We start from the raw sequence: 21,596 nt of genomic DNA, 5'->3' as shown, positions 1-21,596 counted from the left end.
ACCAAAGAGCAGACAACGGCCGAAGGCCACCAATGGGTCTTCAATGCAGCGAGAAAATCCCGCACCCGGAGGTGGTCCTCAGCTGGCCCCTAAATAAAATTGTGTGCTAGTTCAGTGAAAATGGACGTCACACTAAACTCCAAAACATATAAATCAATAAAAATAAAAAACATACTAGACTAACAAAGGCCAGAGGCTCCTGACTTGAGATAGGCGCAAAAATGCGGCGGGGTTAAACATGTTTTGTGAGATCTCAACCCTACCCCTATACCTCTAGCCAATGTAGAATAAAGAAACACATAGCAATACGCACAGTAAAACTCACTTTAAAAGAAGTCCGAGTCCGATGTCAGAATAGGTAACAAAAGAAACTAAGCAAAATGACAATGATACATAAATGAACAAAGGACTACTAGCAGTTACTGACATGCCAGCTCCAGACCTCAATTAAACTGATTGAAAGATTATTTCTTCATCATATGAAAATCAAGTACAATCCCTCCCGTTAGGGTTTTAGTATCATACCATCATAAAATATACGAGAAGAACATAACCCGTATCATGCCAACAACTGGTTTTAGAATAAATGTGTTTATTTCCGATGCAAAGACCCTATAAGTGAATCAATATTAATACCAAAATATGCAATCCTTAATGACTTGACAACAGTATCGTAACTATATCCTTTCCGAATAAGTCTGTTTAAAGGTTTGGTTAGCTTTTGAGGCGAATGCCAACATTATTGTGCTTTGTAAAAAATATTACCATAAAATATTGGATGTGAAATACCTGAACGTATAAGATGTCTGCATGTTGATTTATATTTACGAATGATGTCCTTGTACCGATGATAAAATTTAGTAAATGTTTTGACTAGTTTGTGATATCGAAAACTCTGGTGTAATAATTTTTCAGTAATACATAGATTTCTTTCGTTGAAATCAAACACGTTGTTACATACACAAGCGAATCGAACAAGTTGAGATATATAAACACCATAAGATGGCGACAAGGGAACGTCACCACCTAAAAATGAATAATTAACAATAGGAAATGAAAAATCATCTCTTTTATCATAAATTTTGGTATTAACATGCATGTATAAAGAAATCACGAGGATAATATATTAATGCATTTCAATGGCAATTTTCTTTAAGTTATATTTGGAATACAAACGGACATAAGAAAGCACATAATAACATAAAACAAGTAGTTGTGGTATGATTGCCAATGAGACCACTATCCACCCGAGACCAAATGATGTAGATGTTAGCAGCTATAGGTCGCCGTATGGCCTTCAACAATAAACAAAACCAATACCTCTTAGCTAGCTATAAAAGGCTCCTAAAAATTAAATGTAAAGCAATTCAAATGAGAAAACCAACGGACTGATTTATGTTCAAAACAATAAACGAAAAACAAATATGATATATAGTAACAAACGACAGCCACTGTATCACAGACTCTGGACTTGGAGCAGACACATACAGAATATGGCGGGGTCAAACATATTTGCGGGATCCCAACCCTCCCCGCGCCTTAACCTGGGCAGTGGTGTAATAGCACATCAAAGAAAAACACGATAAAAATCAATTGAAATGGACTCATCAGATCGATACAAAGCAAAATTAATCAGGTAACATAAAAACCAAAGACACAAAGACCTATCTGTGAGTACTCGCATTTACTGGAAGCTAGTTCCAAGCCAATAACAGCTAATAAAAAAAATCAGAAATCCAAGACAAAACGTTACTTTTGCTTTTATTTCAGAATGGAATTCTACTGCCAATATTCATCTTCATCCATCTTATTCTCTGTTATCAAGAACGATTATTTCTTGTCTAGTCGGGTCAAAAATAAGGTCGTACACAGTAAAAATGTACTTAAACCAAACAAAATAACACGTGTATCTTGGAATTTAAATTATTTTTTTAACCACATTTGTAAATGTACAATTTCTCATACTAAATACTAGATCGACAGAGCTTAAACGGGTTATGTGATACTACACAATACATTTATACAATATGTCAAAAACATAATCATTTTTATTCGTTCGTAATAATGATTGATAAAAATGGACATTATATCGACCTACTTCTAATTTGAAATTGAGAGCCTTAATTTGTATATTTCAATTCGAAACTTTGTAAGTAATTTTCATAGTAATTTCATTTATAGTTTATTAAAAAAATAAGTTAGAACTGCTGTCCGTGTTAACATTTGTCCCGTGGAGGATCGAAGACTGTATGGTGCCATCTCGATATCGTTTTGTTAGTTTTGTAGTTGGCTTACTGTTTCATGGGCGTATAACTCCCATATCTCTTTTTTTTCTTCAGACATAATCTGGTTCAAAATAAATACACCAGATGTATAGTTTGCTAAAAAAAAAATGTAAAAACAAAAAATATTTTTTGACTAGCTGCTACGTTTGTCAACTTTAGGTAGACGTCTTTATGGGCATACGATACAAGCTAATTTTCACCTAGTCAATTCAAATATGTAATAAAAAAAATATCTTCATGTGCTACTTAAGAAATAAATGGGGTCGAAATTTTAGACTTTTACTCAAAATTTCGGTTTTTTGGACATTTCTACTCTTTGGATAGACATACCTAACTTTTTTGTTTCAAAAGATAAACAAAAGCGGATTTTTGTAAAAACATTTGGAAAATCTTCTTTACATAAGTATGCTCCAAATTTGTATAACAATTCTTGAAAAAAATAATTTTTGTCAAAGTTTCATGATTTTAGAAAAAAAACAGCATTTTTTGCTGTATATTTATCTAATTTAAAAAAAAAAACATCGGTGACTTTTTCATAACAAGATTGCACACGCTGAAATGTCTCGCCTGTTTTATTGACCATTGATTTTATGTTGAAAGTCTTAAAGATAAAGATTTTACTACAAGTATTACAAAAACTTAACATTTTTAAAGATCCATGACAATAAGTTCGAGGTCAGATAAAAACTGTCACACAGACATGTACACCTTATAATTATTCCATACACCAAATATAGTTGACCCATTGCTTATGGTAATTAAAAAACAGACCAAAACACAAAAACTTAATGTTAACCTATGAACCATGGAAATGAGGTCAAGGTCTGATGACACCGGCTAGACAGACATGTACACCTTACAATCATTCCATAAACCAAATATAGTTGACATATTGCTTATAGTACTTGAAAAACAGACCAACACACAAAAACTTAACATTGACCAATGAACCATTAAAATGAGGTCAAGGTCAGATGACACCAGCGCTAGACAGACATGTACACCTTACAATCATTCCATACACCAAATATAGTTGACCTATTGCTTACAGTACTTGAAAAACAGACCAAAACATAAAAGATTAACAATAACCAATGAACCATGAAAATGAGGTCAAGGTCAGATGAACCCTGACAGTCTGAAATGTACCCCTTACACCACATATAGTTGACCTGCGTCTTGTAGTATCTGCGAAACGGACCTAATCATTAACTTTAACCTTGATCACTGATCCATGCATTGAGGTCTAGGTCAGGTTAACACTGTCTGACGGACATGTAGATGTTGAAAGGAACCCATATACCAAATATAATTATCCTATCACTCATAATAAGTGAGAAATTCACATGACCAAAAAACTGTAATTTTTTTCAAGCAGTCACTGAACCATGAAAATGAGGTCAAGGACAATGGGCATATGACAGACGGAACATAAGGTATCTGCATACAAGGTATGAAGCAGCCAGGTCTTTTACCTTGTGAAATATAAAGCTTTATACACATAGTTTACGCTGCCGCAGCCGAATAGTAATACCTAATTCTCGCATACTGTGACTTTTGTCGCAGGCGAGACAAAAATTGGTACAAATAGTATTCATACGTAATAAAACCTAATGCCATTTTAAAAAAGAGGGGTCCATAAACTCGTTTTCAAGTTAAATCAGTCTGAATGATAAAAATCAGTCGAAAAATGCATCTTTTCCAGACATGTCACAGTTTGACATCGCGAAAATAACATTTTACGTTATCAACGTCATTACCTCCCCTGTAACTGTATCGTATGCTCTTAATTAACCATTTGACTAGTGACGCCTCTCACGATATCACCGGCAGAATACATCATGGTCATACGGAGAAAAGATTCTTGGTGAAACAGAAGCATGTTTTTGTAATTTATTTGATCGAATTCCAGTTTAAAAGAGCAGTGGCTATATAAATTCTATCTTAGGAAACACACGAAAAGTAAAGATGTATAATGTACGGTTTACCAATTATGCCCACAAAATTTGGTTAAAGAGGCTTTTTTCTTCTTAGTCAATTGGTAAATTGTGTAACTTCGTTTTTTCGTAAGCACCTTCAAACAAACTATCAAAACACAATATTAAGGTGAAACAAATATGTATTAATTTTGATCTAACCCATGACAAATTTGATCAAAACCATGACGAATTTCTACACTTAACCATTTAATTATTAAATAACTGAACCATGTCAATCGCTTAACCAAATCATATCAATTTCGATATTTTGGTTATCCTGCGTTTAATTTAATGTAGATCGTTTGACTTACAGTCATACATCTTATTTGCTTTGTATTTGCTAATTTGAAAAGAACTGAGGCAATCGTTCTGGGAAGTAACCTAACTAAACCATGACCAACTTAACGCTTAATAGATATTTGGCCATTGTGCTAAAACAAAATAAGCTATTCATGTAGAACACACCTGAAATGACATTAAATGAGAACAAGTGAAAATAATTTTACCCGAAGTATCATATGAAAAACAAACCTTGACTCTTTTTGTCACCAGTTTGAAGTTATAAAGGCTTTTTATTGGGCCCAGGCTTTTTAGCTCTTTTCTTTGCACTCTGTCTTTTCTTAGCAGTTCCAATTTCAACTTCCGCTTCTTTTTTCGCCTCGTTTTTCTTCTGCTTTGTCTTTCTCATATGCCTTTAACAAAGAAATACATCTAAAGTTAAACTAATTTCTACAAGTTATAGCTTTCTAAAAAATCTCTGAGCTGCTGTGCTGCATTATACTTTTAAGTAAGATGTGGTTTATGTTGTTGTTAAAGTAAGAAAAAGATGCTATTTTTTTTTCATTTGTCCGTACACTCATGAGTGTGGTATTATAAGCCCGTCTAGATGGGACGTATGATGTTATAATGTACCATGAACACTTCCTACAAAAACTCAAACTTGCTTTAACCAATTCTCACAAATTCTAAACGGAAAATTAGGATTGATACAAGAAAGCTTCCTTTTGATTTTAAAATTCTTTGGTGGCGTTATTCCTAAGATACCGTTTTATTTTGAATAGTTATAATTTGTCATTCCACAGTTATGGGACTTTGCCGGTTAGATTAATAAAAGGTAATATTCTACATGTCATGAAATAGATCTAGTATGCTTAAATCAATGAGAAATCAAATCAAATTAAGGAATAGTCGCCCTCATGCAAAGCTCTGATTCCTTGTCCGATTTAGGCTTTACCTTATGCCCTTTTAGTTGATCAGCTTTTCAACGTTTGTATTAGCTTTTGAATTTTCAAATTTATTGGCCTCGAGCATAACCGAAGAGACATTAATTGTCGAAATGCGCATCTGATGCAATAAAATTGGTACCGTTTATATTATTACTATAAACTTTACACTTGGTATTGGTGAATCAAGACTCGGTTTGGATTTTAAAAATTTTATAGTTTGACGTTCCAGAGCAAAGGGACTTTTAACAGTAATTTTTGACGCAATGTTTATTTGCATTTCGATGTCCTCATGCATGTATTCCTACACAGCCATTTTACTACCTTGTTATTAGATGCCTCCTAAGTTTTCTAGTTCATTCCCACAACATTTATAATGCACAATTCGGTGGCATCATGTGCTCTTGATGTATCTGTTTTATTTCAATATATTACCTGGTTTAATCAAACGGAGTAGATGTATTCTGACAAAAATCTTGAAGATTATTGGCATTAATATGTAATTTAAGGGTTGATATACATGTATATATATATATAGTCGTATAAGCACTCAGAAACTTGTTCATCTTTGTCAGGCGATTAAGGACTGAATCGGAGAGCCCCCTAAAGTGGCTACATAATTATATGCTTAATGTATATACTTTTTATAAGTCCCACTCCCACCTTTGGCTTGTTGACACCCCCTTTTCAAAATCCTTGATCTGCATCTGCCTCGTATTTATCAATATAAATTTGACGTGACATTATACATGTAATATAGCAAGGCGAATCAGTATAAAGGCAAACATTTTTATTTATTGGGTATCGGATAGGATCGTGAATACCTATTCTGAATTTTTTCCGTATTTAATATCTAAGACTTAATAAAAAGATTGTATTTTCATGCATAAAAGTAAGAAACTGACTAGATATTATTGCGTTTGATAGCCTTTAAAGTTAATAATCATACTTACTTTTATATATTTAAAAACTGATAACCTAGGTTACGCATGAGCTAACTGTGTCCAGTTATTAAAAAGGAAAGATTGTCAGTATTGAAAGTAAGACAAGGGAGCCGCCAGGAAAAACTATTTCGTTGACTGATTCGTCCCACAAAAAAAATTCATATATAGGTAAAACGATGATTTACAATTTTTAAATCTATAACATGAAATCGAACAGACCTAGAAAAATAGTCATTACACGATTGCACCTGCTTGTCTGTCTATTTATATTTTTATATTTATGTTTATATTAGGTCATAACAGGCGGAAACCCAGTTGAAATTAAACAAAAGACATGGAGATATTTGTAAACTTTTAAATAATAGAAAAATTTTCACAAAACAGTCGATTGTGGTATGTTCAAATACAGTTGGATCTTTTTTGTGCATAAGCATGAATTCCGCCGAAAAAAATCCAAAGAAAGATAACAGAGTGATCCCTTTAAAGCAGTTATTTGCATCTCTGCCCCCGGTGCCAGTTTTGTTGAGAAAAAAAATCCAGAAAATGGGCAATAATTTCATCAAAAAGAGAAAGTCGAGTAGACCTTTTTTGTTTAGGCTTGTTTGAGTTGACTATTATGACTTGAAAACGTATAAAAGAAAAATATTTCACACATCACCTCGCTTCAGATTCTATTAATTTTATATTTTGAGGCTCTAGGTTGATATAATAACATTAAAAATTTACAGAACTAATAAATATAGATAATGAAAAGTTAATTTTTTTATTCAATAATGATAAAGTTTTTGAAAGTGTCGCCAGAACCTGCTATAGCATTTTAATCAGAAGAAATGTTTTTTTTATATAATTGATTATGCTGTATTTTAATGATATTCATAAGCAAATATATATTATATAATATGTAAAATATCTAATTGTTTTTTAACAGTATTGCTTGTACAGTCTCTCATAAAACTTTATTTTTTGTGTGTGTTATCTAGAATCTGCCCTTCCACGAAATATTTAATTAGAATTTTTTTTTTATATTTTTGAACTTTCGAAAATTCCTCCGGACAACCGATCAGATACAAGTTTTAAGTTGATCAAATGCATAAAAGTGCATGAAATGATGCTAAATAGCTAGTAAATACAGTTATCTTTTAAAATACAACTTGCATATAAAGATCATGATTATGCTATGTGGATATATTTATCGGTTTTCAAGAGCTAAATTGACAGCGCGTCATCACTACAATGGCTTCCATTTTTACGATTTTAACGTGGGGCTACAGCTGCTATGCATCTGTATTTAGACTTTTCGATAAAATTGTATACTTTTATCATCAAATTTTATCTTATCCCCCAAGTTTTCTGTATATTAAATTTGATTTATATGTTAAAAGGGGGATAACTCTTAATGTTTATTATGTGTATGCAGCTGTTAGTCCCCAGTTTTTCCAATGTAATATTTCTTTTTTCATATTATATATTAGTTTTAATAAATAGTTTTAATAGCACTGGATCTTTATTTAGTCTGAGGATACAATTATTCCACTTGAAAAACAACACATAGATACCTAGTCACTTATCACAATACTTGATATCAAAGGAGATGCAAGGTATACATCAGTGAGATAGTTTTGTCTTGGAAACTTAAGACTTTATTAAGGTCAAATACAGTCTTCAACAATAAAGTTATTTCGCTCTCTGTCAACTTAAGGATGAATATAAATTAACAATTATGTGGATAATTGATGTTTATATAAAGGATTATCTCAGTTTAGTCATAAGTTAGGGTTTCCCCATTTTGTACCTCTAGATCATGTTAGCCTCATTTTCAACTTAGTTTGGGATATACGTCATCTATTTTGCTGCTTTCAGATCAATAGCAGTGCCCTTTTGTCGTCAGATATTTTCATAACGTTTTGATTGGATTTTCATATTTTAAATTTCCGCCACCATCCCCACCTCTCTCCTTTTGTTGCCAGTGCCTCTGGGGATTATATAGTAGTCATTATTAATTGTTTTATATACATGTACTTATAGCTGTAATTTTATGACTTTAGTTCTTTGTATTCATGTTTTTCTAAATATATTTTGATATTTTATACTACTCATGCTGACGTATGATTTTCTTTTATTCTCTACTCATGCTAACGTATGAGTTTCTTTTATACTACTCATGCTGACGTTTGAGTTTCTTTTATATTTTCTCATGCTTACGTATGAGCTCTTTATTTGCTTCTCATACTGACGTATGAGTTTCTTTATACTTTCTCATGCTGACGTATGAGGTCTTATTTTCTACTCATGCTGACGTATGGGTTTCTTTTATACTACTCATGCTGACGTATGAGTTTCTTTATACCTCATCATGCTGACGTATGATGTCTCATTTTCTACTCATGCTGACGTATGAGGTCTTTTCTATACTCATGCTGACGTATGAGGTCTTTTCTATACTCATGCTGACGTATGAGTTTCTTTTACATCTTCTCATGCTTACGTGTGAGCTTTAATCTTTTCATGCTGATGTATGACCTTTTTACTCTCTACTCATGCTGACGTATGGGTTGTTATTTTATTTTTCATGCTGCATGTACTTATGAGCTCTTTAATGTATTGTCAAGTTTGAGCTCTTATACTTTGTACTCATGCTGACCTTTGGGTTTGTGTTTATTTTTTATTTTCTTACTGAGGTATGAAGTTGTTAAAATTTTAATCATGCTGGACTTTTCGATAAAATTGTATACTTTTATCATCAAATTTTATCTTATCCCCCAAGTTTTCTGTATATTAATTTTCATTTATATGTTAAAAGGGGGATAACTCTTAATGTTTATTATGTGTATGCAGCTGTTAGTCCCCAGTTTTTCCAAAGTAATATTTCTTTTTTCATATTATATATTAGTTTTAATAAATAGTTTTATTAGCACTGGATCTTTATTTAGTCTGAGGATACAATTATTCCACTTGAAAAAAAACAACACATAGATACCAAGTCACTTATCACAAATACAGTCTTCAACAATAAAGTTATTTCGCTCTCTGTCAACTTAAGGATGAATATAAACGATTATAAAAATTAGGTGGCGTAATAGGGAGATAATTTTGACGAAGTAGAATCCTGACTGATTAGACAATCGTCAGTCTTCAGAGATCATCTCGATGGTTTATTAAATGGCGTCTAGTCTGAAGTACACACGAAATGTTGATACATTATAACGAGTTCATGCATTGTTAATTGTTTCTTTTTTGTTGGAGTATTGTAATTTGAATATACATTTAAGTATGTTATAAATTAAATATGAGCCAAATCGGTGATCATGAACTTGACAGCTAAGTTCCTTTAAAAAAAACATGAATCAATCAATTAACTTGATATATAAAGATTAGAAATTCATGTACTTATATCAAAGCTGCATTGGAGTTTTTAATGATAACATATGAAGTTGGTTGCTTACTAAATTGTTTTTAAAAACTTTGAAATGATACAAGTTTGTTTTATGTTTTTGTTACGCCAAAATGAAAACCAAAGACTGGTTTACATTACCAGCGTGAACATTTCACGAATTTAAAAAAAAATGTGTAATTTTGTTCTGTACAATGGCATACATTGTAAATTCTTTGAACAACTTTTGCTCGTATCTAAAACGGGTAAAGTAATACAGTTATTAATCATTTTAATCTTATTAAAATTAAAATCGCAATGAATTTTATACTTGAAAATGTTATAGCCAATGAGGAACATTACATTCAACAAACTGTGTGTTTTCATTTGATCTTGTGATGCATGGATTCCAGTTTCTCATTAACTGTTCATGAAATGATATCATGATAGTTCTACAGTAATTTAATACGTTGCATGCTAACTTGGCATTATACCTATTTCAGAGTGAATGACACGTTTTCCCGGAATAACCATCATGAATAACGAAGCGTCAGTCTGTCATTCAGGTAATATGGACAAACTGTGACGGATAAGCTTTGATCACAAAGGTTTTGAGTATAATCATACTATACAAAAGATGTTACACGGCACAACTTCATTTTCTCCCACGAGCTTCTCCGTTTATATTAATTTGAAAACACAACTTAATTCTCCTGCTGGAATAGCCAATATTAGTTTGTCCATATATATTATGTTGACCATTTGTGTTTTTTTTAATCATTCCAAGTTTTGTATATATTTGTGAGCTTTTATAACATTATTTTTTTTTCTGTGTCACATTGTTAAGATTTAGCCACCAAGAGGCAGCTAGTGGCATCTACGTATGTAAATCCTTGTTAGACATGAATATTAATACCATCTGGACTTGCCGTCTAGATTAAAGACAAATGCTGTCAGCAGGAAAAGGACTGGAAAGTGTGTATTTGCAGTAAATAAAAACTTATTTGATACAAAATACAGCAAGGTTAGGTGCATTGCGAATACTGAATTGCGCGACACCAAAGCTAATAAAAACAACTTAAAAGGAAAATCCCGGAAATTGAAAAATCATTTCCTTTTATATACCAAAATGTTATAACTATCCCATGGCTAACTTTTACATACATATGAAATGAAAAAATTAAGCTGAATGACAAGATGGCACAACATTTTAACAACTTGTCAGTAGATTGTGAGTATGACGTACTTACCAGGTGAGAACACCTCCTGCAACAAGAGCTAATAATACAACAGAGAGGAAAATGTAAATAATAATGTCATCTGAATCTTCTTTCTTATTCGTAGGTGTAATTTCTGGTCCGGTGATGTTTGCAACGAATGGTGAACTCTCATCACCTAAAAAATTCAATTATTGTTGCTTTATTGCTATATGATACTTTAAAGGTACTAATGAGACCAGTTTAATGATTTTTTTTTATTAATGTGTCTTTAAGAGAAGCCCAAATAACCTGCTTTTCAATGCTTTTTGTCTAATCACTATTTCATTGATAAAATAGCAGAGTAGAATACATATTCATCATAGTGTTCCGTCTGTAATAAAAAATACAAAAAAAAAATATATTTGCAATTAAAGCCTAAAGTCAAATATAAAAAGAAATGAACTCAATTTTGCTGCACAAGATACTCAAGGATAAATCTAAAGAACAAGTGTTCAGACCCTCAATCTAATTGTCCTTAAAAAAGTTTAAGTATGACGAAAATCAATCCGAAAAAAATTGGGTTGATACTGAAGAATTTAAAGAAAATAAAGCGAACATAACAAGTTAATTTGTGAACTCTTAGGAAGCATTCAAACATGTGGCTATGGAGAATTGCCTTCGAATAAGCATTCCAACAAGTGACAAGGGAGAGTTGCCTACGAATAATATTACAAGTGGCTAGGGAGATTGTCAACGAATAATCAATCTAACATTTGTATTGTTAGGAAGCATTCCAACAAGTGGCTAGGGAGAGTTGCCCACGAATAAGCATTCTAACAAGAGGCTAGGGAGAGTTGTGTACGAATAAGCAAGATAACATGTGTATTGTTAGGAAGCATTCCAACAAGTAGCTATTGAGAATTGCCTACGAATAAGCATTCCAACAAGTGCCAAGGGAGAGTTGCCTACGAATAATATTACAACAAGTGGCTAGGGAGATTGTCAACGAATAATCAATCTAACATTTGTATTGTTAGGAAGCATACCAACAAGTAGCTAGGGAAAGTTGCCTACGAATAAGCTTTCCAATAATTGTTAGGGAGAGTTGCCTACGAATCAGCATTCCAACAAGTGGCATAGGAGAGTTGTCTACGAATAAGCATTCCAACAAGTGACTAGGGAAGGTTGGCTAGGAATAAGCATTCCAACAAGTAGCTACGGAGAATTGCCTACTAACAAGCATTCCAACAAGTGGCTAGGGAGAGTTGCCTACGAATAAGCAAGCTAACATGTGTATTGTTAGGAAGCATTCCAACAAGTGGTTAGGGAGAGTTGCCTACGAATACGCAAGCTAACATGTGTATTGTTAGGGAGCATTTAGTTTTCTCAGTTGAATTGTTTCATATTTTTCATGTCGGGGCCTTTTATAGCAGACTATACGGTATGGGTTTTTCCCTTTGTTAAAGGCCGTACGGTTGCCTATAATTACTTACATCCACTTTATTTGAACTTTGTCCCATTGGCAATCATACCTCATCTCCTTATTTTTATAACATGTGTATTGTTAGGAAGCATTCAAACAAGGGGCTAGGGAGAGTTGCCTACGAATAAGCAAGCTAACGTGTATTGTTAGGAAGCATCCAAACTAGTGGCTAGGGAGAGTTGTCTACGAATAAACAAGCTAAGATGTGTATTGTTAGGAAGCATCCAAACAAGTGGCTAGGGAGAGTTGCCTACGAATAAACAAGCTAACGTGTATTGTTCGGAAGCATCCAAACAAGTGGCTAGGGAGAGTTGCCTACGAATAAACAAGCTAACGTGTATTGTTCGGAAGCATCCAAACAAGTGGCTAGGGAGAGTTGCCTACGAATAAGCATTCAACGTTACAAAACACTACTATCATCCAATAAATGTAGCATGTGGCTTAGCTGCTCGTTGAATAACGTTTTAATTTAAGAAATGATCTAATTCCCAAAGGTTCTTCCTTTACCGAAGAAAATGATAAACACAAAAAACTGACTGAAAAGCTGTTCTAAGTTGTACTGTGTATATTTGAGTCAATTTAAATGTGTAATAACAAAAAACCGAACTCCAAGGTAAATTCAAAAAAGGGGAAATCCATAAAAACTGACGAAACTAGACAGTCTACTATATTAACAACGGAATAGCTTGAAAACAACTGTCGTATTCCTGACTTGGTACATGCATATTCCTAATAAAATATGTTGGGTTTATGTTTTCATATTTAGCTAAACCTCTGATCTGTATGACAGTTGACTTCTGTTCCGTTATATAGACAAAATTAGTAAGAGCAACCAAACAAACATTGGGGAACAAAAATTTGATCAGCAAACATTATGCATGTACATAAATGTAATAGGAAGTACAGACAATGTCTTTAAACTATACATTGAATGATGCATGATCCTCTATGGTAAAGAATGTTTAGAAAAATCAATCTTGAAATCATTTAATGACTGATTTTTCATCGAACATCCCCCAAGTACGGTATATTTAATGGAGGTAGACATGAGTACGGTACAATAAATATACGTATGAACAAGTAGAGAAGATGTGATTTCTGGCTGCAGAAGGATAAGTGTAAAACATAATATCTCTATGCCATTCGGCGGGGATGATAAACTAGAAGCCCTAAAGAGCATGTGTAGCTCACCTAGGTCTATGTGCATCTTGTGCATCTTCAACAATGGATACTTTCCAAAATTGTGGACTAGAATAGAATTCATGACAATAATCTCTATATTTAGGATCTTGTATTGCTTTTTAGTTTTTACAGTTTCTGTCTATCTTTGATAATTTTCAAGATAAAAGGCAAAAAGCAAAAAAAATGGTAACAATTATAATTAAAAAGCAAGAACTCCAATAAGGAGTCGACTCACGATTTCGGCCATTTGACTTGTTTGTAGATCTTAATTTGCTGATAATTTTTGCTATTAAAAGTGTCTTTCTTTCTATAATAGTTTTCAAGATAATAGACAAAAGTTCTAAAAATGAATAAAAATCGTCATAAAAAGCAATAACTCCTGTGAGGATTCGACTGATGATTATGACATTAAACTTACTCGTAGATCTTGTCTTGCTGATCATTTTTGCTCGTTTAAGTTTTTGTCTATCTTTTGTATTTTTTAACATATAAGGCAAAAACGCAAAAACAATATGGTAAAAATCATTATGAAATGGGAAAAACTCCAATAAGAAGTTGTCAGACAATTTTGGCAACGTTGACTTATTTGTAGATCTTCCTGATCATTTTTACTATTTCAAGTTTCTCTTTATCTATAATAGTTTTCAAGATTAGAGTTGAAAACTCTAGAAATGGGTAAAAATTCGTCATTAAAGAGCAATAACCCCAATAGCGAGTCATCCGACGATTTCGCTCAGTTTACTTATTTGTAGATCTTGTCTTGCTGATTTGACTATTGAAGTTCCTATCTATCTATTATGGTTTTTAAGATCACCGGACAGATTTTTAAACCAGATACCCCAATGATGATTGTGGCCAAGCTTGCTTAAATTTCGTCTCGTAGTTTCAGAGGAGACGTTTTTTGTAAAAGTTAACGACGATGGACGACGGACGCCAAGTGATGAGAAAAGCTCACTTGGACCTTTGGGCCAGGTGAGCTAAAAAGGGACATTTCAACTGTAAATAGACCTAAACAAAAGGATAATCCCTTACTTAGAACATGATTTACATTCATTCTTCACAATCAAGAAATATCATATCCTACAATTTCATTGGTCGAGAGCACTTTGCTATATTCTAAAGTCAAAAATTCTATAACTTGAAAAACACAATTGTTCTACCTCAACATTGAATACAGGAATTAAAGTATGGTCCGATCTAACGATTGAGAATGAAGTAAAAAATAATAATAGAAATACCACCATCAAAGATTTCCAACATAACACTACTCAAAATATAAAATAATAACTAGAGAATTAACTGTAACTCGAAGCGAGTAATATTTCCGATTTTTTATTTAGTTTTAAAGGATTGCAGTAGCGAAATATCATCGATATATCACCACAATATTTCATGCATTTGCAGGGCGATCACGGACGAGAATCGGTTAAAGGAGAGGACGATTTTCACTGCCACAGGAAAATTAGTCAGGAGTTTTGCCTTGCAAACACAGGTCCTGCATGTAGTGTATATAGCCGGACGGGATAAGTTCAAATGACAATAACAACTGTTAAACTAAAAGAAAACAATTATATTATGACAAAATGTAAAACCGTTCGTTGCCTTGTACTGACAGATACACAGACATACTTTATTCTCCAAAAACTAAATACAAGTTTACAGAGAAATTACAATTACAATATAAATACAAATACAATAGTCGAGGGTAAATATATGCAGTACGATAATGCAAAATGAAGTACAACTTTATGATGACATACATGTATAATAAACGGTTCAACTAAATATGAAGAAATCAGTCTGGTGTTATACGTTTACATGGAGGGACTAACCTTTTTATTAATACACTTAATGAGTGAACACACTTTTCTTACTTAAAACTGATTGTTTTTTAGTATTAAACAGTGAGAAATTTGACATTATATTTGGACAAAGTGAAAATTAACTTTGAAGAAATAATTTTCGTTCGTACTGGCCACTGCTTGATTTGACTACTCGTATTCCAAACCGAAGAAATATGGTAGAAATAAGTATGTTTCTTCTGCGTGACTAAAACTTATTTAAACAGGTGCTTTTCACGGAAAATTCGCCACACAAATACTTTTACGAATACTCTCAGATCGTTACTTTGTGTCTTAAGTTTTTTGTTAGTTGTTTTGCATCAACACTAAAGTCATTAGTGATTATATATATAATTCCTGAACATGACCAGTGATTTTAAATAATCACTGAAAATTTTAAGAATTATTTTACAAATTACCTGATCAATAACACAAAGATGCTTTCTTTGATAAAAACAAATAAAAGATAGACAAATAAATCATCTGTATTTTTTACACAATAAGGTTTAAGTGGACAGCTTTCATTCCCTGTCCACTTATCAAATCTAAAGTGAGCAATTTTCCAGTGATATACTATTTAACTGTGTTGAACCACATTAAATCATAGTTAAAAAAGTATTTAAAATTGAAAATGAAATACTTTTCCAATCAACGACACACTAATAGAAAATTCATCGCAAATATTTGAATGATCTTGATATAGATCACTTATGAAATGAACACCATTATCCTTCAGCTTGAGATGGTTTGGTTGATTAATTTTTATTAAGGTCCAGTGGAAAACATTTCTTGCATATTTATGAAGTTTAAGTGTTGGTGATTAGTTTTTTTAGGAAATTTATTATTTCTAGGCTTTCGAATGAAAGTTCAGTTGAATTATCATAATGTTTCCCCTTCGACGAAGAGAGATATTATGTTTAAGTAGTGTTCCTTATTCTTGTTCTTCTTGTACAACCATGTCTGGCCAATAACTTTTTTATCTTTTATAATTGACTAGGATTGTTAGTTTACCTATCGAAGGTCGGTGGTTTTCTCCGGGCACTCCGGCTTCCTCCACCAAAAAAAAACAGACCGCCACGAAATAGCCCAAAAGCGGTGCTTAAAAGTGGCGTTAAAACACCAAAAATCAAATCAAATCAAATCTTTTATTATTTACTTATGATATTGGCAGGAACGTGTATTACCTTAAGGTAATACGCGGTGTCTCATATCATTATGACCTTCATGTGACCTTGATCTTTGACCTCAAGATCAAAATCCTGGAATATATATTTTTATAATTTTATATGATTTTTCATATTTGCCACAAGTTGGAACAATCTCAAGACGATGTGTCGTGTACAATGGGCGATAAACTCTGACTATGACCTTTGGCCTTCAAGGTCAAATAATCTATTAATGTCCTCCCCAAGACCATAAATATTTTGCTTACCATGACAAGACCTTTTAAATTCATTAAAGGGTTTGCTCCATGGGGTTACGCCCAACCCCTCATACATTTTATAGTTAAATATCTCAAAAATGGTTCAGATCCTCACCCTAAACCACTTGTAATCTTAGATGTCTTAAAAAGACCTTGAAAAAAATATTTGAGATTCCATCCATATCAAGTATATTTATATACATATCCTTACTTGCCATGACAATATCTTTTCAGTACTAGAGTGTGTTTAGTTTGCCTGTTCTTTACTGTAATGACTTTCAAAGATGGAAGGGAGATAACAGCTTTCAAGTCCACTTAAACAGTTCCACCTATTTAATTCTGTCTGTTACACTTTTCTTATGACGCCAGCTACTCGTTATTTTGGTCCAATTCAAATAATTTTAATTTTAAAGGTTTCCATATGATTTGTAGATGTTCAATACGGCCATGATTTTTTTTAAATTAAAGATTCAAGAATAATTTTTGCAATTTTAGGCCCCAAATAACGGTAACCGTTCTTATCATACCTCTTTCTATGTTCTATGGTTCAATGGTTTGCAGTGTCGAGAAGAAAATAAGACTTATTCAAAATCAAGGACAGAACGAAAGTTCAAGGCCTCATGATACCATAAGAGAAAACGTAGTATCCTGCATCTTGAATCCTTAATTATAAAACATGGTCCCTATGACTATAGGAAATAAAGTATTTTTGATATTCTAATCAATCACTGAACAGCATTAAACAAATTGCGAAAGGGTTGCTATGTGCTGTTGTGACGTTATTAAACGCCCTGTTTACACATGGTCTCACTTTATAATGTCCTTGTTATAAAATCTTTTACTCACACAATTTTTAATTGATGCACCATGTCAAATATATTAGGACTATATTTTGAATACTTACAATCTACGTTTGAGGGAAGAGACATATCTTTGTATACTTGTCGATAAACTTTTTTCTTGTTCTTTTCCTCTGTATACGAATATATTTTACATCTGACAATCCCATACTGATTATAACATTTGTCGTTTGGAATAACAAGATTCAATTTTCCATAACCTCCTACAAAATAGGCACTTGCTCTTATTAAGTTTATGAAATAAAGTCAATGAATAAAAGAGTAACCAAATCGAACAACAAATCTAAAATAGTTATTAATTCTTTCATTACCCGAAATCATTGTCTTTTAATTGGCCAAAAACAATAATATTGTATAAAAAAACTGATATTTGTCATAAGATAAGTCAGAAATCGGCGGGATGAAACTTGAAATTTTTGACGGTCATATTTCCCTAAAGTACCAAAATGAATGCTACGGTTTCAAACTTTTTCTTTAGATGCTTTTTTTTTTTGGTCTTGAAGATGAGCTTCTGTACAAGTTTCATAACAATCCATAAAGGTTTACAAATTTATCACGTAATTTTTTTTTTATCCCAGACTGTCTTTAAATGTTAACTGTATAAAATGAAGGCCATCTATCAGAAAAATACTAAAAAATAAAAAAAATACATTTTCAAAGGTTTGCTTCAGACATCATCTCTTAATCATTAAAAAGCTACTGCAAAATTTTCATAAAACTCTATGAAGGTTTGACAAAGTAATTGATGTGTAACAAACTTTAACCCTAGACTGTATCTACTTGTTAACTGTAAAAAAACTAAGTCCATTTATCAGTAAAATACGGAAAAAATGAAAATAAATATTTCCAAAATTTTGCTCTGGATACTATATTTTGGTCATATACAAGCTTCTGTCCAAATTTCATAAATTTCCATGAAGCTTTGACAAAGTTATTGATGACTGAAACACTAACTTCAGACTAAGCCTGAGAGTTAACAGTAAAAAAAAACTAAGTCAATTTATCAGTAAAATACGGAAAAATGAAAATAAATATTTGCAAAATTTTGCTCTGGATACTGTCTTTTGGTCAAATCTTATAAGTAAAATATGGAAAAATGAAAATAGATATTTTCAAAATTTTGCCCTGGATACTGTATTTTGGTCATAAACTAGCTTCTGTCCCAATTTCATAAAATTCCATGTATGTTTGACAAAGTTATTGATGTCCAAAAAAAATTTAACCACAGACTGAACCTAGATGTTGACGCCGCCAACGCCGACGATGGAATCTAGGATAGCTATGTCTCTCTTTCGCGAAATAAATTTCGCAAGCTCGACAAAAAGGAAAAGTGGAACAGAAAAAAGAACAAAAGATATGTGTCCACAGAACACCGTGACCATGCCCTGCCAATACAATCACATATCCATGTTCAGTGAACCGCGATATCTGGGTCAAAACCATAATTTGGTATTTACTTTGAAAAATATTTTAATAATTTCCATCAAAGATTGGGCTTTGAACGTTCCTCAGGATGTAAATACAGACTAGCGCTTCAGACGCAACAACATTATTTAAAAAAGTAAGCGTAACCGCTTCTTAAAAAAAAAAGTGCGCACGGTTAACGCATTTACAACCCTATACATTTAAAAAAAAAAGAAGCATCTAATTCTTATAATGACATTTTTATGCTACAACCATGAAATTAAAGACTATCAAGCTTGTCGTTTGTTTTTCTTTGCATTGTGTTACCTTTGCTGTTATACTTACACATAGCAAGTTTACACAGGTATCGACTCACGATTGACCTAGTCAATTCAAATATGAAATAAAAAATATACCTTCATGTGCTACTTTTAGAGATAAATGGTGTCGAAATTTTAGACATTTACTGGAAATTTCGGTTTCTTGGACATTACTATCCATTAGAAAGACATACCTAACTTTTGTGTTTCAAAAGATAAACGCAAGCGGATTTTTGTAAAACCATTTGGAATATGATCTCTACATAATTCTGCATTGAATTTGTGTGTAACATTTCTTTAAACATTCGGAATATCTTCTCTACATAATTCTGCATTAAATTTGTGTAACATTTCTTTGGAAATAATTCATTTTTATAAAATGTTCATGATTTTAGTAAAAAAACGGATTTTTTTGCTGTATATTTATCTAAATTTTAAAAAATTTCATCGGTGATTTGTTCATAAAAGTTGGCACAAATAATCTTCACATATAATTAGGCCAAAAAGAGGGGTCAATGTACTCGTTTTCAAGTTCAATCAGTCTGAATGATAAAAATCAGTCAAAAAATGCATCTTTTCCCGATATGTCACAAATTGACCTCGCGAAAAATAACATTTTACGTTAGCGACGTCATTACCTCCCCTGTAACTGTATCGTATACCCTTAAATGTATGTTTCCGTACTTTTAATTTGCATTCCAAACAAAATGCAACATTCGTGACAGCACGTGTTTCCCGTATCATCGTCACATCAATGCATAGGTAAAAAACGAAAAAAAATGATATAACTCGTTATTTCACGGTTGTAACATAAAAAAAGTCTTAAGAAAAGATTGGTTTTTTTTTGTAATATTATAGGGTTGTAAACGCGTTTAGCGTGTGCACATAATTTTTTAATATGAAGCCCGGAAGCTACATAATGTGTTTTGGTCAACGGTTTTATATCCCAAAAAATTGCAAAAAGAAGCATTCAAATCTTTTAATAATGAACATGTGTACTAAGTTTCAATTTAATTTGACAACGTTTTCATGGTAAGTTAAATAAATTCAAAACTTATAAAACTGACAGGTGACGAAAGAATGCCCACTGGGACCGGAAAATACTGTCCCAATTCACTCTCATAGGCGGGTATACAAATTAAAAACAGCAAAGTATGTATTAGCCGAAAAAAAATATTAAAATAGATTTTAACTAAAAAAGACTGGAATTTAGAGACAGATTTTATATCAAGGTCAACATCTGTCCATATACTATCAAAAACAGAGTTTTGTTATAAATTAATTTTTGATTCATTTTGATTCTTGTTTTATCATCATCACTTGATGCTTTAACGTAAGAAAATGTTATTTACATTTAAACTCGGTTAAATTAGCATACTAGTAGTAAGGGATTAACATAAGAGACAATAAGAAGTTAAACGATGTTCTAAACACGTAAATCCAATTTGAATACACAAATAAACATGATGGAATCGCATGAACTCCAAACAATTTTGGCAATCACGAAGACGTCAAGCTTACATCGGTTTTCTCATTTTAACTTCACAAATAAATAAAATGTGCAATACTTTGAGAATTTGTAGGCATCCCAGATGCCAATAATCCGTTGCCATATATTTCATTCCATTTTAAATCTTTGTTCCACATGATATTCTTGTCTTCACCAAGACCAACGAGAGCCGAAAATGGCTTTTTCTTTGGCTTAAACTCTAGTAGAATGCCAGCATATCGCAAAGACGTCTTACTAAGTTTTTTTGTGTCTGCACAGGTCAATTGGAAAACATCTTTTTGCTGGCGCTTCTTGGCAGATAATTTGAACTTCATATATGATGTAGCTACAAAAAAACAATGAATGAAAGAGTGTAAAAATCGGAAAACTTATAGTAGTTAAAATGCAAGTTTTAGATAATAAAAAATGTCTACAAAAATAAAATGAAAAAGCATAATGAAAATCTAGCAACAATATGAAAATTTATCAACAATGTATTTATATTCTTTTTCTTCTTTTAACAATTTCTCATCGCTATATAAAACTATTTATTTGGTTTACCTGTAGTTGGGGTTTAATTCTTTCATGTAGTTC

The 21,596-nt window shown here is 32.3% G+C and overlaps 1 protein-coding gene across 1 annotated transcript; it reads right to left on the bottom strand.

Moving 5' to 3' along the window:
- Nucleotides 1-4,801: 4,801 nt before the first annotated feature.
- On the bottom strand, nt 4,802-21,342 carry LOC127728828 (uncharacterized). The gene is made up of 4 exons (XM_052236430.1): nt 21,082-21,342; nt 17,834-17,992; nt 11,052-11,196; nt 4,802-4,956 (listed from the first exon to the last, which is right to left on the bottom strand). The coding sequence occupies exons 1-4, from the start codon at nt 21,335-21,337 to the stop codon at nt 4,824-4,826; spliced, it is 693 nt and encodes a 230-aa protein (XP_052092390.1). The 5' UTR covers nt 21,338-21,342; the 3' UTR covers nt 4,802-4,823.
- Between the last annotated feature and the right edge of the window lie 254 nt (nt 21,343-21,596).

The sequence above is a fragment of the Mytilus californianus genome, unplaced genomic scaffold (assembly GCF_021869535.1).
Source record: "Mytilus californianus isolate M0D057914Y unplaced genomic scaffold, xbMytCali1.0.p SCAF_2, whole genome shotgun sequence".
Classification (NCBI taxonomy): Eukaryota; Metazoa; Mollusca; class Bivalvia; order Mytilida; family Mytilidae; genus Mytilus; species Mytilus californianus.
This window is presented reverse-complemented; position numbering and strand designations above follow the sequence as displayed.

What these genes read in the sequence shown, in the direction of transcription:
- LOC127728828 (XM_052236430.1), bottom strand. Translation starts at nt 21,337, where the DNA reads ATGAAGTTCAAATTATCTGCCAAGAAGCGCCAGCAAAAAGATGTTTTC. An exon ending in GATGCCTACAAATTCTCAAA is followed by an intron (nt 17,993 to 21,081) that starts GTATTGCACATT and finishes CCTATTTTGTAG; the next exon opens with GAGGTTATGGAAAATTGAAT. An exon ending in TCTTCCCTCAAACGTAGATT is followed by an intron (nt 11,197 to 17,833) that starts GTAAGTATTCAA and finishes TGAATTTTTTAG; the next exon opens with GTGATGAGAGTTCACCATTC.